The 20,197-nt window shown below is 36.7% G+C and overlaps 1 protein-coding gene across 2 annotated transcripts in view; it reads left to right on the forward strand.

The window, feature by feature from the left end:
* SATB2 (SATB homeobox 2) overlaps positions 1-13,317 on the forward strand; it is a 443,446-nt gene extending 430,129 nt beyond the window's left edge. For both annotated transcript variants that reach the window (XM_053698738.1, XM_053698737.1), the window contains exon 11: positions 5,063-13,317. In XM_053698738.1, the coding sequence (XP_053554713.1) occupies positions 5,063-5,524 (462 nt within the window). In that variant the 3' untranslated portion in view covers positions 5,525-13,317. The remainder of the gene's footprint in view (positions 1-5,062) is intronic.
* Positions 13,318-20,197: the final 6,880 nt, after the last annotated feature.

A 20,197-nucleotide genomic window follows, 5' to 3' on the forward strand; every position in this document is an offset into this window, starting at 1 on the left:
CCCGTTTCTGAGTGCTGAAACTACCAAACAGCTCATCCACTCCCTGGTAATTTCCCGACTTGACTACTGTAACAACTTACTAACTGGCCTCCCTCTCTCCCGCCTCTCTCCCCTCCAATCCGTCCTAAATGCATCTGCCAGGCTAATCCACCTCTCTCGACGCTCTGTCTCTGCTGCGCCTCTCTGTGAGTCCCTTCACTGGCTCCCCATTCACAACAGAGTTAAATTCAAAATTCTCACCCTGACCTACAAAGCCCTCACCAATGCTGCCCCACCCTACCTGTCCTCACTCATCATCAAATATACTCCTGCCCGTCCCCTAAGATCCAACAACGACCTGCTTCTTGCGTCCTCTGCCATCACCTCCTCTCATTCTAGACTACAGGACTTCTCTCGTGCGGCACCAACCCTCTGGAACGCACTAACTTTAGATGTCAGACTTGTGCCTAACCTCTCCTCCTTTAAACGTTCCCTAAAGACCTTTCTGTTCAGGGAAGCTTATCACCCGACTTATTAACAAACTAACTTCAATTAACTAACAGTTGCCCTCTATCTCCTCGCTAATATCATTCTCACCTCTGCAGTCCCCACCTCCTGTTTCCAATCCTCCTACCCATCTAGATTGTAAGTTCCCACGGGAACAGGGCCCTCAATTCCCCCTGTATTTGTCTGTAAAATTTTATGTCTTATCGTATTGTTTCTCAACTGTACTGTTATCCTTGTACCCATGGGCAGCTCTGCGGAATCTGTCGGCGCTTTATAAATAAAGAATAATAATAATAATAACTTGCATAGGTAGATTGTATTTTTAACTCCTCCTGCCCGGCGCGCTGCTCAGAGGAAGATGCTTCCATTCTAAAGCCAGCCGAGGTTGGTATAGTTTTGGCTTGAAATAGTGGAATTAAAGTGTATAAAAAAAGAAAATCTTAAAAAAAAATGTCTCTTTTATATTTCATTTATTTTCTTCCCTTTACCTTTCTCTTTGTAGTAGTTTTCCTAATTCCTTCAAATGGACTTACATCACTGTTTGTCTTCCACCCCTCCATCTTCTTTTTTTTATTGTTTATTTAATATTAATTATTTTTCATTCTAATAATTTTCCCGTGCACAAAGCCATTCCACCTGAATTCCAGTAATTGCCAAAATTAAAAGATTATGATTATACTAAGTGATTCTACAGCTTTTGTATTAATAGTGTATATAAATAATATTGTCGAATTGCAAACAACTTCACAAACATTAAGAATATGTGATTTCAATTATTAACATTTTATTAAATGAAGTGTGCTTTTGCAGTTGGTGCAGATTGACTCTGGTTATTTGTATTTATTTGTTTTACTGAAAACTACACCAGCCCTGACCCATTTAAAAGAATATGGGCAAAATTACAAGTGGCGGGCTAATTTTTTTTTCATTGCTCACTAACTGCGAAAGATCGAGGCACCTTAACTTCGGGACTTTGGATATCGCAACTGCTATATGGCACGCTGGAAAAAAACTGTTAGTTATTGCTTGTGCTCTAACCCGACACTGTGCTAGGCCAACTGCACTAAACCCGAAGGTGTTAGGAATACTTTACATTCCCATGTTCTTCACATAGAAGAAATGTTATTTTTACGTGTAAATATATATATATAAATTGTAAAATATATATCTATACATATATATTTATATAAATGTACACATATTTTTATATATATATAGATAGATAGATAGATAGATAGATAGATAGATAGATAGATAGATAGATATAGTTATGCATTGCATATAAATATATATATAGAAACATTTAAAAATAAAAAATAAAAATTTTCTGATTGAAGAATATAGAAATTTATAGTATTTCCAATAAAAACCGCATTAAAAAATAATAAAAATTATATTGTTTCAAGGTATTTGATTGGAATGGGCTCAAAATTGGATATATATGTGTATTTATGTGTTTATATATGTATATATATATGTATATATATATATATAGGTATGTGTGCACATACATGTTTACACATCTAAACACATAAATACACATATACAGTATATACACACACATATATATATATATATATATATATATATACACACACACACACATTGGAGCCCTTTCCAGTCAAACACTTTATCATATCCATTTTAACCCTTTAAAACCTTTTTATTAATATTTGAAAGCTATATTTTATTTAAATGTGTATATATGTGTGTAATAGTTTATTTTTTAGGTGTTTTTGATGTTCTGTGAAAATGTATTTTACCCTTACAATGTACTTCAGGTCTTAAGTCATGCTAAATATTCTAGTGCCATTTCGACTTGCTCAAGCGCAAACTAGAACTTTCTCAAGGGCGGAACTACTATTAGTGCAGCAGGTGCAGTGGCACCAGGGCCCAAGTGCTGGGGGGGCCATAGCAGCCAGTCTATAGGTGTGCAGAATGTGTACAATTCTAATGCAAGGGAGTCTTTTATTAGTGCAGGTTGCAGATCCATCTATCTATTTATCTTCAAAATCATTAAACAGAGCAGCATGTATTTTATTACTATTGCTTACAACAGAGTTAACTTTGGGGCCCCAAAAAATTTTTTGCATGAGGGCCCACTGTTGAGTAGGTCCGCTACTGCATGGACTTGTAATATCAAGTCATGTGCTAATGTTACCTAGATCCAGTAGTATTGCGTCCCGCACGATGATTAGCAATCCACTTACAAAAAAAGTTTGCATAACTAAATTACATCAAGGTAAGTTCTTCAAGATAACTGCTTCAATTGCCCTCTAACTTACTAGAGACACATTCTCTCTCAGGAAACAAAGCAAAAACACAGACTTTTTCACTCAACTGCTTCGATTGCCCTCTAACTTACTAGAGACACATTCTCTCTCAGGAAACAGAGAAAAAACACAGACTTTTTCACTCAACTGCTTCAATTGCCCTCTAACTTACTACAGACACATTCTCTCTCAGGAAACAGAGAAAAAACACAGACTTTTTTACTCAACTGCTTCAGTTGCCCTCTAACTTACTACAGACACATTCTCTCTCAGGAAACAGAGAAAAAACACAGACTTTTTCACTCAACTGCTTCAATTGCCCTCTAACTTACTACAGGTAGCCTTCTTGAAAACAGCAACCTCTCCCTCAGCACTGGTACATTTCCCTCATCGATGAAACATGCACTGGTCACACCTATCTTCAAAAAACCTTCCTTTGATCCTACCTCCCCATCCAACTACCGCCCTATATCCCTCCTCCCTCTTGCTTCAAAGCTTCTCGAAAAACTAGTATATGCATGCCTATCCCACTTCCTTACGTTAAACTCCCTTCTTGACCCGCTGCAATCTGGATTTCGTCCCTATCACTCCACAGAGACAGCTATTGTTAAGGTCACCAACGACCTACTTACAGCTAAATCAAAAGGCCACTTCTCTTTGCTTATCCTCCTTGATTTGTCCGCAGCCTTTGACACTGTCGACCACCCTCTTTTGCTCCAAACCCTCCAATCCTTCGCCATCTGTGACACAGCCCTTTCATGGCTCTCTTCCTACCTGTCAAACCGTACCTTCAGTGTAGCCTTCTCTGGGGCCTCCTCTGCCCCGTCACCACTTTCTGTCGGAGTACCGCAAGGCTCTGTCCTTGGTCCCCTTCTCTTCTCAATCTATAAGTCATCACTAGGTTCCCTAATTAAGTCCCACGGTTTCCAATATCACTTGTATGCCGATGACACCCAAATCTACTTCTCTGCACCAGACCTATCTCCTTCCTTGCTAACCCGTGTCACTAACTGTCTTTCTCACATCTCTTCCTGGATGTCCTCTCACTACCTCAAGCTAAATCTCTCCAAAACTGAGCTCCTCATTATCCCCCCTTCCTCCAAAATCTCCACCCCCAATATCTCTATAACTGTCGACAACTCCATCATTACCCCTACCCCGCATGCCCGATGTCTTGGGGTCACATTTGACTCAGATCTTTCCTTCACTCCTCACATTCAGTCCTTGGCTACAGCCTGCCGTTTCCACCTTAAAAACATCTCTAAAATTAGACACTTCCTTACACAAGACACAACTAAGATTTTAATCCACTCTCTCATTCTTTCCCGCCTTGATTACTGCAACTCTGTCCTCTCTGGTCTCCCCACCTGCCGCCTAGCTCCTTTACAAACCATAATGAATGCCTCTGCCATACTCATCTTCCTTACAAGTCGCTCTTCATCTGCTGCGCCTCTCTGCCAATCCCTTCACTGGCTTCCTCTTGCCTCTAGGATCAAACACAAAACTCTCACTCTTACATACAAAGCCCTCAACTGCACTGCTCCCCCCTACATCTCAGACCTTGTCTCCAGATACTCTCCCTCCCGTCCCCTTCGCTCTGCTCATGACCTCCTTCTCTCCTCCTCTCTTGTCACCTCATCACACTCCCATTTACAGGACTTCTCCAGACTGGCTCCCATCTTGTGGAACTCTCTGCCTCGCTCCACAAGACTCTCTTCTAGTTTTAAAAGCTTCAAGTGCTCCCTAAAGACTCTACTGTTCAGAGACGCATACAACCTACGCTAACCTTTCCTAATACCAGTTCCTCTCCTCCACTGCAATCCCCTGAACCCCCTTAGCATGTAAGCCTAAAAGTCCAGCTGTTTGTAGATCACCTTCTTAAGAGCTGACTACAACAGTGCAACTCTTGGCAGGGCCCTCTACCGTATAATTGTTTTGTTTTGTACTCCCCCTTTGTTTATAGCGCTGCAGAATCTGTTGGCGCTCTACAAATAACCGATAATAATAATAATAATAAGTTTAAAAACATACATGAGTTTTGTTATATCCAAACATAGTGGACTGACTTGAATAAGGTATTGGTTGAGAAAAGAAGCACTGCTGTTGCAGATGCAGTGAGATGTAAAGTTATATGACATTAATTAGGAGCCAAATAAAAAGCACTGGAGGGCTTAATTGTTGACTCTAGGCCTTAGGTTGTTCAACCCAGGTTTACCCGGATTATATGCTGTTGAGATAGTAATGAAATTGACTATAATATAGTTAGTACAAGTGGAAATGACAATCCTGTTTTTTTTCTGCAGGTTTTACTGGGTCAACATACACAGCCAACCAAAGAGACCTCACCTCCAAGGGAAGAGGCCCCACCTGCCCCTCCTCAAACCGAAGAAAGCTGCACTAAAAAGCCAAGATCTCGCACGAAAATCTCACTAGAGGCTTTGGGGATCCTTCAGAGCTTTATACATGATGTTGGTCTCTACCCCGACCAAGAGGCCATCCACACATTGTCTGCTCAGCTGGATCTGCCTAAACACACAATTATAAAATTCTTCCAGAATCAGCGTTACCACGTTAAGCACCATGGAATCCTCAAGGAGCACCTGGGAATTGCAGTGGATGTTGCAGAATACAAAGACGAAGAGCTCTTAACTGAATCAGAGGAGAATGACAGTGAGGAAGGCTTAGAGGAGATGTATACTGTAGAACAGGGTGAGGAAAACAATGCAAAAGCCAAGCCCAGTCTATCCGAGGTGGATCAGAGATAATGCAAAGCATTGGCAATTGCCTAAAACAAAAAAGCATAACAGCAATACAAACAGAGGTCATTGATATTTTTGCTACTGCTCTCCCTGCTAAACATGGAGAGTTGGGAACATTGCGTTTTTTGTATTGCTATAACTGGACCTTTCCTTGACACTTGAGTGTACAAATTACACCTGACTGGAAGTAAACTAGCAAAAAACAAACAACTGTATATTTGATCATCTTGCACTTACAGAGAAAATTCAAGCAAATTGCTGGACCTCAAGATATACAGACTTAATGAAGGAAAACTATTTGTATATCAAATAAATATATATAAATATATACACACTCACATGTGTGTATTTTTATATATATATTTATATGTGTGATTGTGTATATGTACATACACACACACACACAGGTATATTTATGTTGCATGGGAAGCAGACATTTCATTTTTTAATGTACAGACTGTGAAATGAGTTAATTGCAGACCATATTTCATTATATATTAAAACCACTTTGCAGTGAGTTTCTCTGGGTTTCCTATTTGATAAAATTCCTGCTTTCATTAAGTGGTAAATATTATTTTTGATATTTTGTTCTCCTTGTTTTATTTTCTTTGTTTTTCTCCTGTCTTTCAACTGGCCATTTGTTGGGCAACTTTTATTTAAAGGTGGTTGTTTCAAAGTCAGAAGAATAAACAGTGTATTATATTTAAATTCAGAATACAGGGCATACCATCTTTAAAACATCAGAAGGTGAAATATACTTAGTATAGTCAGCTTACACTGTTTTAACTTTGTAAACTTCTCATTATTTGTTAATTCACTCAAATTCTACACAGTGGCAACAGAACATCTTTTAATATTTAGATGGACCATTTCCTTAGAGACATTCACAGGTTAGTACTTGGGTGCAAGAAATTATGGGAAAACTGAGCCATAATTACATGACTTGCAAATCAACTGAAGTGTCACCTTCACAGCAGCTCGGAAGAGGTGTGTACAACTCCAGATCTTTAAGAATACACACTTCAAGAGTACAGAACCTCTTCTTTAACACTGGTGCGTTAATCAGGTTAAGTGTTTGATTATACCGCTTGTGCTCAAGCAAAGAGACACAGTTGAATTACATCAGTGCAGTAGGACAGTGTTTCTCAACCACGGTCCTCAAGTACCCCCAACAGTCCAGGTTTTCATTATAGCTTAACTAGAGCACAGGTGAAATAATCAGTTGATCAGTAACACCATGGTTACTAACCTGCTCTCACCCATCAGCTGATTATTTCACCTGTGCACTAGTTCAGATATAAAAAAAACCTGGTCTGTTGGGGGCCGTGGTTGAGAAACAATGCAGTAGGAGGTAACTATAACATGTTTGCTACATTTGTCCTTTTCATAAAGATGTATACTTACAAAAAATGCAGTCATTTTATTTAATTTTTTTTTATTTGCTGACTGCTTCCAGATCAAGATACTGTAAAAAGATGTTTTCTCTATGTCAAATGTATGAGCTTTGATCTCCCTAATTCAACATTGAGAGGGAGTTGTGTATGTGAAATCACTGGTGTTTTCTAAAACAGGAACCAGAATCAGGAGTTGTTTAATGCTTGGCTTATGGGAAGAGCCTCTGGAGTATTTGTTACATTTTATTGTTTTCAACTTTTCACAAAGGTATGCTGGTAAGTCCTGCCATGATGAAATTGCTTCATGAGATGTAGGTCTCACATCTCATACAACTAGCAGCCATTTTATAGCATTTTAGAATTAGGGGGAAAAAATACGTAACAACGTTATATCTGTTCTTATAAACTTTGCACAAATAGCCATTACTATTACATTTGGCTTTCACTAAATAGCTGTTTTATATATCTGTGTTCCTTTCAGTCCTTTTCTGTTTTTACCTTTCATGAGAACGTTCACCACTGAAAAATTTAACAGCTGTGATTACAGGTTTTATGGCATCAGTATGCTACATAGCATTGTTTGGCTATTCTGTGATTACTGGTCTATCCAGTAAAAATTTAAAAAGACATCAGTCTGCTACATAGCATTATTTCTATATTCTATGATTTATTTTTATTTTTTTAATTTAAAGGTACCCACTAATGTGGCTAAGTTTTTTTTAAAAAATATAAGTTAGGAATGTGACAACTATGGGCTCGCTTCCATTGAGCCATAAAAAATGGAGCCGTAAACTATCAAAGTTGCTGACAGCTAAAAGTAGTTTACTCCATTTTAGTACCAGATTTCCATTGAAATATATTGTTCATTGCGTGCAGTCGCTCTTTTCGTGTCGGTGTAAGTTAATGTGTAAACACTTCCATCCAACGTTGGATTTCCTGAAAATGAATTAGTTGCTATGGTAACCCGACCTTAAACTATAAAATATATGTTTAATGTCACCTCTAAAGAGAAACAAATACAAAGATACACTTACTTATAAAACATATTTTTTAACTATAAGCAAATACTATTTTTTATTATATATATATTTTCCACTTTATTAATATATGTAATATGTATTGCTGCCTTAGGCATAGGTCTAGATTGAATTTTGTAGATATGTGCTTGCATATATTTTTATATGTAAATACATTTTGGTCTTTCCATAAGAACATATTTGCAAATATTCCTATATATGGGACAACAATAAATATTACATATTACAATTTATTTATACAAAACACTTGCATTGTTTGCAAAATATAATATTTCAATGGGAATCAGGTCTCAAAAAGTTTGTTTTTTACCTCTTTTACACCTAGTTGATCTGGGTGTAATTTTTCTTAATGTATTGACAGCCTCCGACAGTGTATTAATGTTTTGCGCTTTTATTGGAAACCTGGTGTAAATTAGCGCGTATACAGCTTCTAATATTTTCCATGGAACGCAAAAATATTTTCGGCTGCCGGTATTGAGGCATAATGCGCCAACTGAAGCAGTAAATAAACAAAATTGCTTCAGACACCATATTTTTTTCGTTTTGCCACCTCGCTCAAACCTAATTATGGCTCAATGGAAACGAGCGCCAATTATCTTGTATTACTGTTCATAGCTGCTGCTTTTAGAAGTTTGTCTTTTTCATTGTACACTTTTTTATGAATTTGATAGATGACTTCTAATGCAATACTCCATGGTTGGACAGTTTTAGGTCAAATATTCTGCTCTTTAATTGGTACAAGAACAGGTACTCTGCCTACCTATAATTGCCACAGCATTGCCTCAAAGGCACAATGACTGTGTTATGAGTATATCAATAAACTTGATCCTGTTCCTAAAATGTAGCTCCTATGACAAATTCTTGCATCAGCAGATTTTTTCATAGCAGTTCTATTTTATTACCTATATAACACTTTGATTACTAGTATTTAGTGTGTGTCACTAAGTAATGGTGGCTTTTTATGGTTTGTCACAATAACAAGAAACTAACTTCTCAACCCAGTCATAATATATGATATAGGTACCAGTGTTCCTTCCAAATACCCTAACCACACACTTGCCCGCCATAATCAACTGTAACTAATCTGACCCTACTGTCTCACTCCACCTTCTCACCTCTCCCCAATTAACTCTTTACATGTCTCCTGTTATAACCCATTACACACTTCAACTCACCCGCCCCATTTATCTTAATTATGATCCCACACATGGAAATCTCCCCAACATCAAAGTAAGCCTCCTGCATTGGCCCAATCACAATACTGCACAACATCTAAGGAATCCTACCTACATGACTCCCAATCACAAACCTCATAACATGCAACAGCCTCCCTGATAAACAAATTGCCTCTACAAACTCCCCTAACACCAAGTGCCCGCACCATCACCCATTTTCTTACAATTGATCTGGGCCTTGCTTTTTCAACTTTTTAAAAAAATTGTGACAAAATGGAGTCCTCCCAATCCTCTGATTAGTCTGTGAGTAACTAATCAGAAGATACAAATATTTGCTGGACAGAGCCGAATGCAGCAGTTCATATATTAATCTATCATAACATTTCCTTTATAAAAAAACAACAAATTGGAAATAATGTGTTGGATTTTATTATTTAGTAGAAATTAACTTTATAAATATTTCTCAAACTTAAACGAACCATAAAAACAAATTTACATCTAAAAACAAAACAAAAAACCCCAGCAAATATGGCAGCATAAACCTGTGTAAACCTGTTAGTTAAATCATATCTTGTATCCTTCTCCTTTATTCTCAACTGATTTAGGGCTAGATTACAAGTGGCATGCTATTTAGCGCTCCTGCTCAAGCATAAACAGCGCTAGAAGTAATCTTTTGGTGCATGAGGTTTGGCGCACGTATTACAAGCTAAAACTTCTGCATGCATGCGAAACAAAAAGCACACTAACTTCAGGACTTTGGATATTGCACCCACTCTTACTTATTCTCCCCATAGACTTTAATAGAGAGCGCAGAAGAAAAGAACCCAAAAGACCTTGCACGCTAACCTAACAGGAGTTATTAATATTTCACATTCCAATGTTCTCCACATACAGGGAAATGTTATTTTTATTTTAAATACATATATATATATCTGTATATACCTATTCCTATATATCTATCGCTATAAATATGTCTATTATACATACTGTAAAAAAATATACATATATTCTATGGATCATTTAGAATTTTTTACAATATCTATAATAATTTATAATAATTATTATTATTTAATATTTCAACACTACATTAGACCTACATCGCGAAACCCGAAGCGGGTTATGCATATTTTACATTCCTAAATTCTTTATATAGAATATTTTTTAAATTTTTATTATCAAAATATATTTTTATACATATGTGATAGTTTCAGTATAATATATATATCTATACTTTTATCTCTAAAGGTATAGGTGTGTGTATATATATATATATATATTTAAAATAAAAAAAATAATTTTTCCTGTATGTGAAGAACATTGGAATGTTAAATATTTACAGTAAATAAAAAGTAAAACACATTATTGAATATTAGTATAGAATTATTATGTAGACATATATATTATAGCCCTCTGCAGTCAAATACATTGCCATATACCATATACCTTTGAACCCTTAAAACAAAAAATATGAATATTTATATGACTAATTTATATTGGATAGTGTTTATATGAATGTAACAGTTTATTTTAATGTGTTGTGTTTGGTGCAACTTATATTTTAACCCTAACCCTTTATGCAAGGTCTTTAGTCGTGTTAACCCGACACTCGCTAAATTAAATTGTGCTCGAGCGAAGTTTTTACCTTCAACTTGTAATATGTGTGCAAATTAACGCGTCCAGAATATTCATATATTGCACGTGTTAATGTTAGCACGCTACTTGTAATTTACCCCTTAATGTCTATACTTTGAATACGATTAATAGATCTGCTAAGATGTTAAAAATGTGTCCATTGAGAAGATAGAATCAAATACATCTCTTTGAGATAGCATCTGATTTTTTTCTTTTTGGTTCTCTTTTTAGCAATTCTAGACCACTTTGTGGAACTAAGAAACTAAATGAAAAAAACAAATGTCTAGCTAGGTTTACAATAGTACAATACATTAACCTCTGTTGCCAGGCTCATCATTTCAACTGACAAATGTGAAGATAACAAAATAGGTTTAAAATACATATCAAAATAAATGTACACTAATATATAAGTAAAAAAATAGCTCAATAATTTCTGACAAGTGCAATTTACTTTGCAATTTAAAAATCAAGGTGTAACTTGCATTTACTTCAACCCGGGATGTTATAACTGTCCTGGGAACATCTATATACATCTTAAATGGAAATGATTTCAAGGTCTATTCAAAAGTTTTATTTGTACTTTGTGAATACAGAGGGAACAAGGAGATCTGAAATTGCCAGATACAGATTGGCTCCTATGAACTTGAAATCTTATTAGATATAGGCTTTTATCCTTTAATGTTTGTAAGTGAGACTAGTAAGATCTCATAAGATACATTTTGCACAGCCTACTGCCAGAAACAGGACACAGATGATTCATGCTTAATGATTAATATACTTAATTATGAGAACTGGGTAAAATTGTGATGGAGGAATGTGTGAGTGAAACATCCCAGCCTTGGTAGACAATAAGATAAACTGCTTTCTCCCTACTCTTTATTGAAATGTGGCTACTGTCTTCACTTCTCACTTAAAAAAATAACTCGTCCTTTGTAGTTCCTGATTATGAATGAGAAGTTGTGCATTAGGAACAAAAATATGTCCAATATTTTTTGTTTAATTACAAATCGGCTGATATGTTTGGAGATATGTCCCTCAATACATGAGTTTTACTCTTCTATAGGAAAACCTAATTTGTTTAAGCTGAATATTAACTTTTTTTCCATGTTTCCTTTATCATGGTTGTCTCCAATGGTTATACATACATGATTTACCTTCTTAATACAAAAAAACCAGAGCAATGTGCTGCACACTTCAAAACCTGTGATGAGCAGCATTCTCTTAAATTGATTATAAAGTTTAGGGGAACATGGTATATAATGTCTGACATTTGATGTAAAGCCAAACCGTACTCTCAAACAAAAAACAATAACATGGGAGCATGGATGGCACGTTGTCCTTAAAGGGCCACTGAACCCAAAATTTTTATTTCGTGATTCAGATAGAGCATGCAATTTTAAGCAACTTTCTAATTTACTCCTATTATCAATTTTTCTTCGTTCTCTTGCTATCTTTATTTGAAAAAGAAGGCATCTAAGCTTTTTTTTTGGTTTAGAACTCTGGACAGCACTTTTTTATTGGTGGATGAATGTATCCACCAATCAGCAAGGACAACCCAGGTTGTTCACCAAAAATGGTCCGGCATCTAAACTTACATTCTTGCATTTCAAATAAAGATACCAAGAAAATTTGATAATAGGAGTAAATTAGAAAGTTGCTTAAAATGTCATGCTCTATCTGAATCACAAAAGAAAAAGATTGGGTTCAGTGTCCCTTGAATATTTTAGCCTGCATGGTATTGTACATCACAATAAAAAAATTAAACAAAAAAGGAAAATATAATAAAGTATATTGGTGTGCTGAGTGGAAATGTCATGGATCAAATAAACGCTATATGACCCATTCCATTTACAGCTTCTGTTGACTACTTTTATGGCATTTAAAGCTTTATTGTTTTGGCCTTTCTCTGCTTCTGGGAGGAAACCTACAGACCCTTTCCCAGGGGTATTTGACGGATTATGGATTTACAGGTATTTCTCCCAAATGTTGTGAACTGTTGATAGTGTAAGCATTTGGTATCTAACACTTTGACCAAAAATGTAATAATTCTTTTTTATTGCAAATCTTGCATTTTTTTGCTTTCACTGCCATGTCTGTAGTGGTTCTACAGTGAATCTGTGGGCATACTTGGCCTGTGGTCTAGTCAGAACATTTGCAGTGCATATATGTTTATTTATTCAATATTCGTCGGATAATAATAATGTTTGGAACAATTCCTCTTGTAGTGCCTCTTGAGAAAGCACAATTTTACGCCTTTTTGTGAAACAGAAAAAAAATGTGTTTTATTGCAGTAACAACAATGTGAATACAAAGTCGCATATTGTATATGTCCCCCCCCCCCATGTAAATCTACTTTATCTTTGTTATCACTAAGTGATAATCAATTTTTTAACTTATGTGCATTGTTAGGCAGATAGATTTTTGGGTTGTTGGAAATAAAACTCATTCAATTAAGTCTGTTATAAGTTTCTAGTTACGTCTATGTGTGCGTGCATGTGTGGTTTGCAAGGAATAAAGAGATACAGAAAATAAAATTAAAAATAAAAAAATCATGAAAATCAGTTTCTGTTCTTTGGCCAATATTTAATAAAACTGGAATCAACATGTTTGAGTAGAAGAAAAGCAAAAAAGAAAAGAATGATGAACAATAGTATAGAGAATTTGAGAGCCAGCTAAATTGTATTTAAATAAAATGGAAATAAAAAGATGAATAGTATAGAGAATTTAAGAGCCAGCTAAATTGTAGTTAAAGGGCCACTATACCCAAATGTTTAAACACTTGAAAGTGATAGCTGTAAAAAACTGACTAGAAAATATCTCCTGAACATCTCTATGTAAAAAAGAAAGATATTTTACCTCAAAAGTTCCTCAGTAGCCACATCCCATTGTAAAGGATTTCTAAGCAGCATTTTAGTGTGTCTGTCCTGGGACAGCTTAGGGGATGAGCCTCATGCATGAAATCTCATGAGAGTTAAGTCAAATCTCATGAGATCACAGTAAAAGAGTTCATGACCTCAGCACTGCTGATGCTGATTGGCTGCTGTTCATTTCTTCATTTTTTTTTTCTTTTACCTGCAGCTGGGAGCAGCTGAGTATAACTTTTTACACAGAACTTACTCTGCTGAGCTGAGGAGATTGTGAGGTAAAATATCTTCCTTTTTTACATATAGAGATGCTCAGGTGATATTTTCCTGTCAGCTTTTTACAGTTATACTGCATCAGTTTCAAGTGATTAAGCATATGAGTATTATGTCCCTTTAAATAAAAGGTAAATAAAATGATGAACAATGGTATAGAGAATTTGGGATCCCGCTACATTTTATTTAAATTATTCAGTTCTTTTTAGGAAAAGAGTAGGGTCTACAAATATGTATAATATAATTTTTGAGTGAGGGATAATTAGGGTTTTTGGTGTATAATAACCATTTGAGACAAACTAGTATAGGCTTTCTCCAGCTGCTTTCTAGAACATTTTGGAAATCTAGTCTGGGTTTTAAGAACCATAATGCAGCTGAAAACATCCACATTGGGCTTTCGCTTTCCTGTTTAATTGCAAGTAATTTATATATAGGCAAATGGGTGGTGAGAGAAGCAGTTAGGGAAACAGTTATACCTAATTATTATGGGCCACATTGCAAGTGGAGTGCTAATTTATTCACCCGTTTATGGGCATGCGATAAATAACCAGCCATTACAAGTGGCTGGTTATTGCTATCGGGAGCTAATAGCTCAAAATATTAACCAGAGGTCAGACCTCTGGTTTATTTTTCAATTGTCCCCAAAATTAAGTGTGTAGTGGTTTTACTATAATAAAAAATATTAGTTTTGTTTTAAAAAAAAACTGCACTAAGCAGTTTTTGGGGGCTAAAGTTACAGGTGTGGGGTGTTAGGAAAAAAGGCGCTGAAAAGGGCCTTTAAATTGTGGTCTATGGGGACTGTGTATTACCAATAAATATATATATATATATATATATATATATGTGTTTATATTCAAGTACACATATTAACACATAAATATATATATATATATATATATAGATATGTTTATATTCATATACATACATATTTATATTTGCTTTCCATTGCTGAGCGACTTATCACCTTTGCTGCGCTAGTTCTCATGCTGTGTCTGACGGCATGAGAACGAGGCTCCTATTGGAGCCTATGGAAGCGCGGTCTCTCGTGGGTACAATGCTTTGGTGCATTGCGTTCGCATTGTACCTCACTATTAATTCCAGAGCATATTTGAGTGCGCTGGTATTACTAAGTTAAGCACAAATATTACTTTGCGGAAGCGATATTTTGCGCTCAACTTTAAGTCTGGCCCTATATGAGCTGGTATCAAAGGAATTCTAGTCAAATATAGGAGCAGTTACACTAATTATTGGAGAGACTGTATGAATTACTAGAGATTAATTTATAGAGGCAGATTATAGAAGCAGCTAGGAGGGAGTTGCAAGGAGAAGTGATATTCTTTTTTTATAAGAGAGATTCAAAGAGAGATAGTGTACAGCAGTAGTTTGAGAATAAACTACTGGGTGGGGATAAGAGCTGTTAGTAAAGATAATATAAGGGTGGTTAAGGGGGCAGTTCCTAAAGGTAATATAATGGTGGTGATGGGTGCAGATAGTAAAGATAATATAAGGGTGGTTAAAGGGACATTAAACACTAACTACATACTAGGTAGACTTATGCATTCAAAGAAAAGATTAGTCTGAGAATAACATGTCCATGTATTTTTAAAGTTTCATTAGCTATTTTAATATAGACAAAATAAGTGTAAAGTTTTAGTGTCTATAAACAAACAGGAGCTGCCATGTTGTAACTTAGGTTACTTTCTCTGCTGTGGCCAATTAGGGACAGTTATAAATAGGTAACTAGAGAGTGCAGCCAATGGGGCATATTTATCAATGTGCGAGCGGACATGATACGAAGTAGCGTATCATGTCCGCTGCACATTGATAAATGCCGACATACGCATACGCTGTCGGCATTTATCATTGCACCAGCAGTTCTGTGCAAAGCCGTCCTGTTAAGTTATGGAGCAGCGGTCTTTAGAAACAAGGGGCATCAAGTTCCATACGGAGCTTGATAAATATGCCCCAGTGGCTCTGTGGGATATAACAGTGTTCTGCACTTCCATTTCTAATAGGAACTGAAAAGCTCACAATATAAGATTGGAATTACATGGAAAAAGGACAAAATAAATAATGACAGTATGTTGCAGACTTCTTTTATATATACTGTATATGATTTATCATTGTATATTACCATCTCAAAGTGTTTAATGTCCCTTTAACGGGGCAGTTAGTAAAGGTAATTAGGGACAGTTATAAATAGGTAACTAGAGAGTGCAGCCAATGGGGCATATTTATCAATGTGCGAGCGGACATGATACGAAGTAGCGTATCATGTCCGCCGCACATCGATAAATGCCGACAGCATATGCTGTTGGCATTTGTCATTGCACCCACAGTTCTTGTGAACCGCTGGTGCAATGCCGCCCCCTGCAGATTTGCGGCCGCTAGCAGGGGGTCTAAATCAACCCGATCGTATTTGATCGGGTTGATTTCTGTCCACAGCCTCAGAGCAGGCAGACAAGATATGGAGCAGCGGTCTTTAGAAACAAGGGGCATCAAGTTCCATACGGAGCTTGATAAATATGCTACAATGGCTGTGTGGGATATAACAGTGTTCTGCACTTCCATTTCAAATAGGAACTGAAAAGCTCACAATTTCAGATTGTAATTACAGGAAAATAGGACAAAATTAATAATGACAGTATGTTGCAGACTTCTTTTATATATATATATATATATATATATATATAATGTAGCCGGTGGCCTAGCACTCCTTCCACATGTGTGTTGCCTGTGCCTGGGTGCGATCCTCAGTTTAGAATGTAGAGTAGCTCTGTAGATGGAGGGCACTCACCGGACTTTATATAATCTGTAATCTTTGTTCATAATATCAATTTCACATTTTAAAGAATGTCGACGTCTCGGCCTATCCAGAGGCCTTCTTCAAGACAACTCATAATCTGCAATAGTGCGTGCCGCACTGTGAAACGAACTCCCAACACGAAAAACGGAGATCACTGTGAGCAGTTGGTAGAGGTAATATAAGGGTAGTGGTGGGAGCAGATAGTAAAGGTAATATAAGGGTAGTGCTGGGAGTAGATATTAAAGGTTATATAAGGTTAGTTAAGGGAGCAGTTAGTAAAGCTAATATAAGGGTAGTGCTGGGAGCAGATAGTAAAGGTAATATAAGGATAGTGCAGGGAGCAGATAGTAAAGGGAATATAAGGGTGGTTATGGGAGCTGTTAGTAAAGGTAATATAAGGGAGGTGATGGGAGCAGTTAGTAAAGGTAATATAAGTATGGTGATGGAAGCAGTTATTAAAGGTAATATAAGGGTGGTGATGGGAGCACTTAGTAAAGATAATATAAGGGTGGTGATGGGAGCAGTTAGTAAAGGTAATATATGGGTGGTTAATGGGGCAGTTAGTAAAGGTAATATAAGGGTAGTGGTGGGAGCAGATAGTAAAGGTAATATAAGGATAGTGCTGGGAGCAGATAGTAAAGGTAATATAAGGTTAGTTAAGGGAGCAGTTCATAAAGGTAATATAAGGGTAGTGCAGTGAGCAGATAGTAAAGGGAATATAAGGGTGGTTATGGGAGCTGTTAGTAAAGGTAATATAAGGGAGGTGATGGGAGCAGATAGTAAAGGTAATATAAGGGTGGTTATGGCAGCTGTTAGTAAAGGTAATATAAGGGTGGTGCTGGGAGCAGTTAGTAAAGGCAATATAAGTGTGGTACTGTGAGTAGTTAGTAAAGGTAATATAAGGGTGGTACTGTGTGCAGTTAGTAAAGGTAATATAAGGGTGGTACTGTGTGCAGTTAGTAAAGGCAATATAAGGGTGGTACTATGAGTAGTTAGTAAAGGTAATATAAGGGTAGTGCTGGGTGCAGATAGTATAGGTAATATAAGGGTGGTGCTGGGAGCAGATAGTAAAGTTAATATAAGGGTGGTTATGGCAGCTGTTAGTAAAGGTAATATAAGGGTGGTGCTGGGAGCAGTTAGTAAAGGCAATATAAGGGTGGTACTGTGAGTAGTTAGTAAAGGTAATATAAGGGTGGTTATGGCAGCTGTTAGTAAAGGTAATATAAGGGTAGTGCTGGGAGCAGATAGTAAAGGCAATAAAAGGCTGGTACTATGAGTAGTTAGTAAAGGTAATATAAGGGTGGTACTGTGTGCAGATAGTATAGGTAATATAAGGGTAGTGCTGGGTGCAGATAGTAAAGATAATATAAGGGTGGTGCTGGGAGCAGATAGTAAACTTAATATAAGGGTGGTGATGGGTGCAGATAGTAAAGATAATATAAGGGTGGTTAACGGGACAGTTAGTAAAGATAATATAAGGGTGGTGAAAAAGGGGCATTTAGTAAAGGTAATATAAGGGTGGCGCTGGGAGCAGATAGTAAAGGTAATATAAGGGTAGTGCTGGGAGCAGATAGTAAAGGTAATATAAGGGTAGTGCTGGGAGCAGATAGTACAGGTAATATAAGGGTAGTGGTGGGAGCAGATAGTAAAGGTAATATAAGGGTAGTGATGGAAGCAGAAAGTAAAGGTAATATAAGGAGGGTGCTGGGAGCAGATAGTAAAGGTAATATAAGGAGGGTGCTGGGAGCAGTTGATAAAGGTAAAAGAAGGGTGGTGCTGGGAGTAGATAGTAAAGGTAATATAAGGTAGGTGATGGGAGCAGTTAGTAAAGGTAATATAAAGGTAGTGCTAGTAGCAGTTAGTATAGGTAATATAAGGGTGGTTAAAGGGACAGTCAACACCAGAATTTTTGTTGTTTAAAAAGATTGATAATCACTTTATTACTCATTCCCCAGTTTTGTATAACCAACACAGTTATAATAATGCATGTTTTACCTATGTAATTACCTTGTATCTACGCCTCTGCAAACTGCCCCCTTATTTCAGTTGTTTTGACAGACTTGCATTTTAGAAAAATCAGTGCTTACTCTTAGATAACTTCACGTGCATGAGCTCAATCTTATCAATATGAAACACATGAACTAACGTCCTCTAGTGGTGAAAAACTGTCAAAATGCTTTCAGATTAGAGGCGGCTTTCAAAGTCTAAGAAATTAGCATATGAACCTCCTAGGTTTAGCTTTCAACTAAGAATGCAAAGTGAACAAAGCAAAATTGCTGATAAAAGTAAATTGGAAAGTTGTTAAAAGTCATGTGCCCTATTTAAATCATGAAAGGTTTTTTTTTACTTGACTGTCCCTTTAAGGGAGCTTTTAGTAAAGGTAATATAAGGGTAGTGCTGGGAGCAGATAGTAAAGGTAATATAAGGGTGGTGATGGGAGCAGATAGTAAAGGTAATATAAGGGTGGTGCTGGGAGCAGATAGTAAAGATAATATAAGGGTGGTTAACGGGACAGTTAGTAAAGATAATATAAGTGTGGTGAAAAAGGTGGCAGTTAGTAAAGGTAATATAAGGGTGGTGATGGGAGCAGTTAGTAAAGGTAATATAAGGGTGCTAAAGAAGGGGGCAGTTAGTAAATGTAATATAAGGAGGGTGCTGGGAGCAGTTAGTGAAGGTAATATAATGGTAGTGCTGGGAGCAGATAGTAAAGGTAATATAAGGGTGGTGATGGGAGCATTTAGTAAAGGTAATAGAAGGTTGGTGCTTTGAGCAGTTAGTAAAGGTAATAGAAGGAGGGTGCTGGGAGCAGTTAGTAAAGGTAATATAAGGAGGGTGCTGGGAGCAGTTAGTAAAGGTAATATAAGTAAAGGTAAAATAAGGGTGGTTATGGCAGCAGATATTAAAGATAATATCAGTGTGGTGAAAAAGGTGGCAGTTAGTAAAGGTAATATAAGGGTGGTGATGGGAGCAGTTAGTAAAGGTAATATAAGGGTGGTGCTGGGAGCAGATAGTAAAGGTAATATAAGGGTGGTGCTGGGAGCAGTTAGTAAAGGTAATAGAAGGGTGGTGCTTTGAGCAGTTACTAAAGGTAATATAAGGAGGGTGCTGGGAACAGTTAGTAAAGGTAATATAAGGGTGGTGATGGGAGCAGTTAGTAAAGGTATTATAAGGGTGGTTAAGGGAGCTGTTAAAAAAAGGTAAATTGAAAAGTTGTAAAATCATGTGCCCTATTTAAATCATGAAAGTTTTTCTTAGACTTGACTGTCCCTTTAAGGGAGCTGTTAGTAAAGGTAATATAAGGGTAGTGCTGGGAGCAGATAGTAAAAGTAATATAAGGGTGGTGATGGAAGCAGTTAATAAAGGTAATATAAGGGTGGTGATGGGAGCAGATAGTAAAGTTAATATAAGGGTGGTGATGGAAGCAGTTAATAAAGGTAATATAAGGGTGGTTATGGGAGCTGTTAGTAACGGTAATATTAGGGTGTTGATGGGAGTAGT

The sequence above is a fragment of the Bombina bombina genome, chromosome 1, assembly GCF_027579735.1.
Source record: "Bombina bombina isolate aBomBom1 chromosome 1, aBomBom1.pri, whole genome shotgun sequence".
NCBI lineage: Eukaryota > Metazoa > Chordata > Amphibia > Anura > Bombinatoridae > Bombina > Bombina bombina.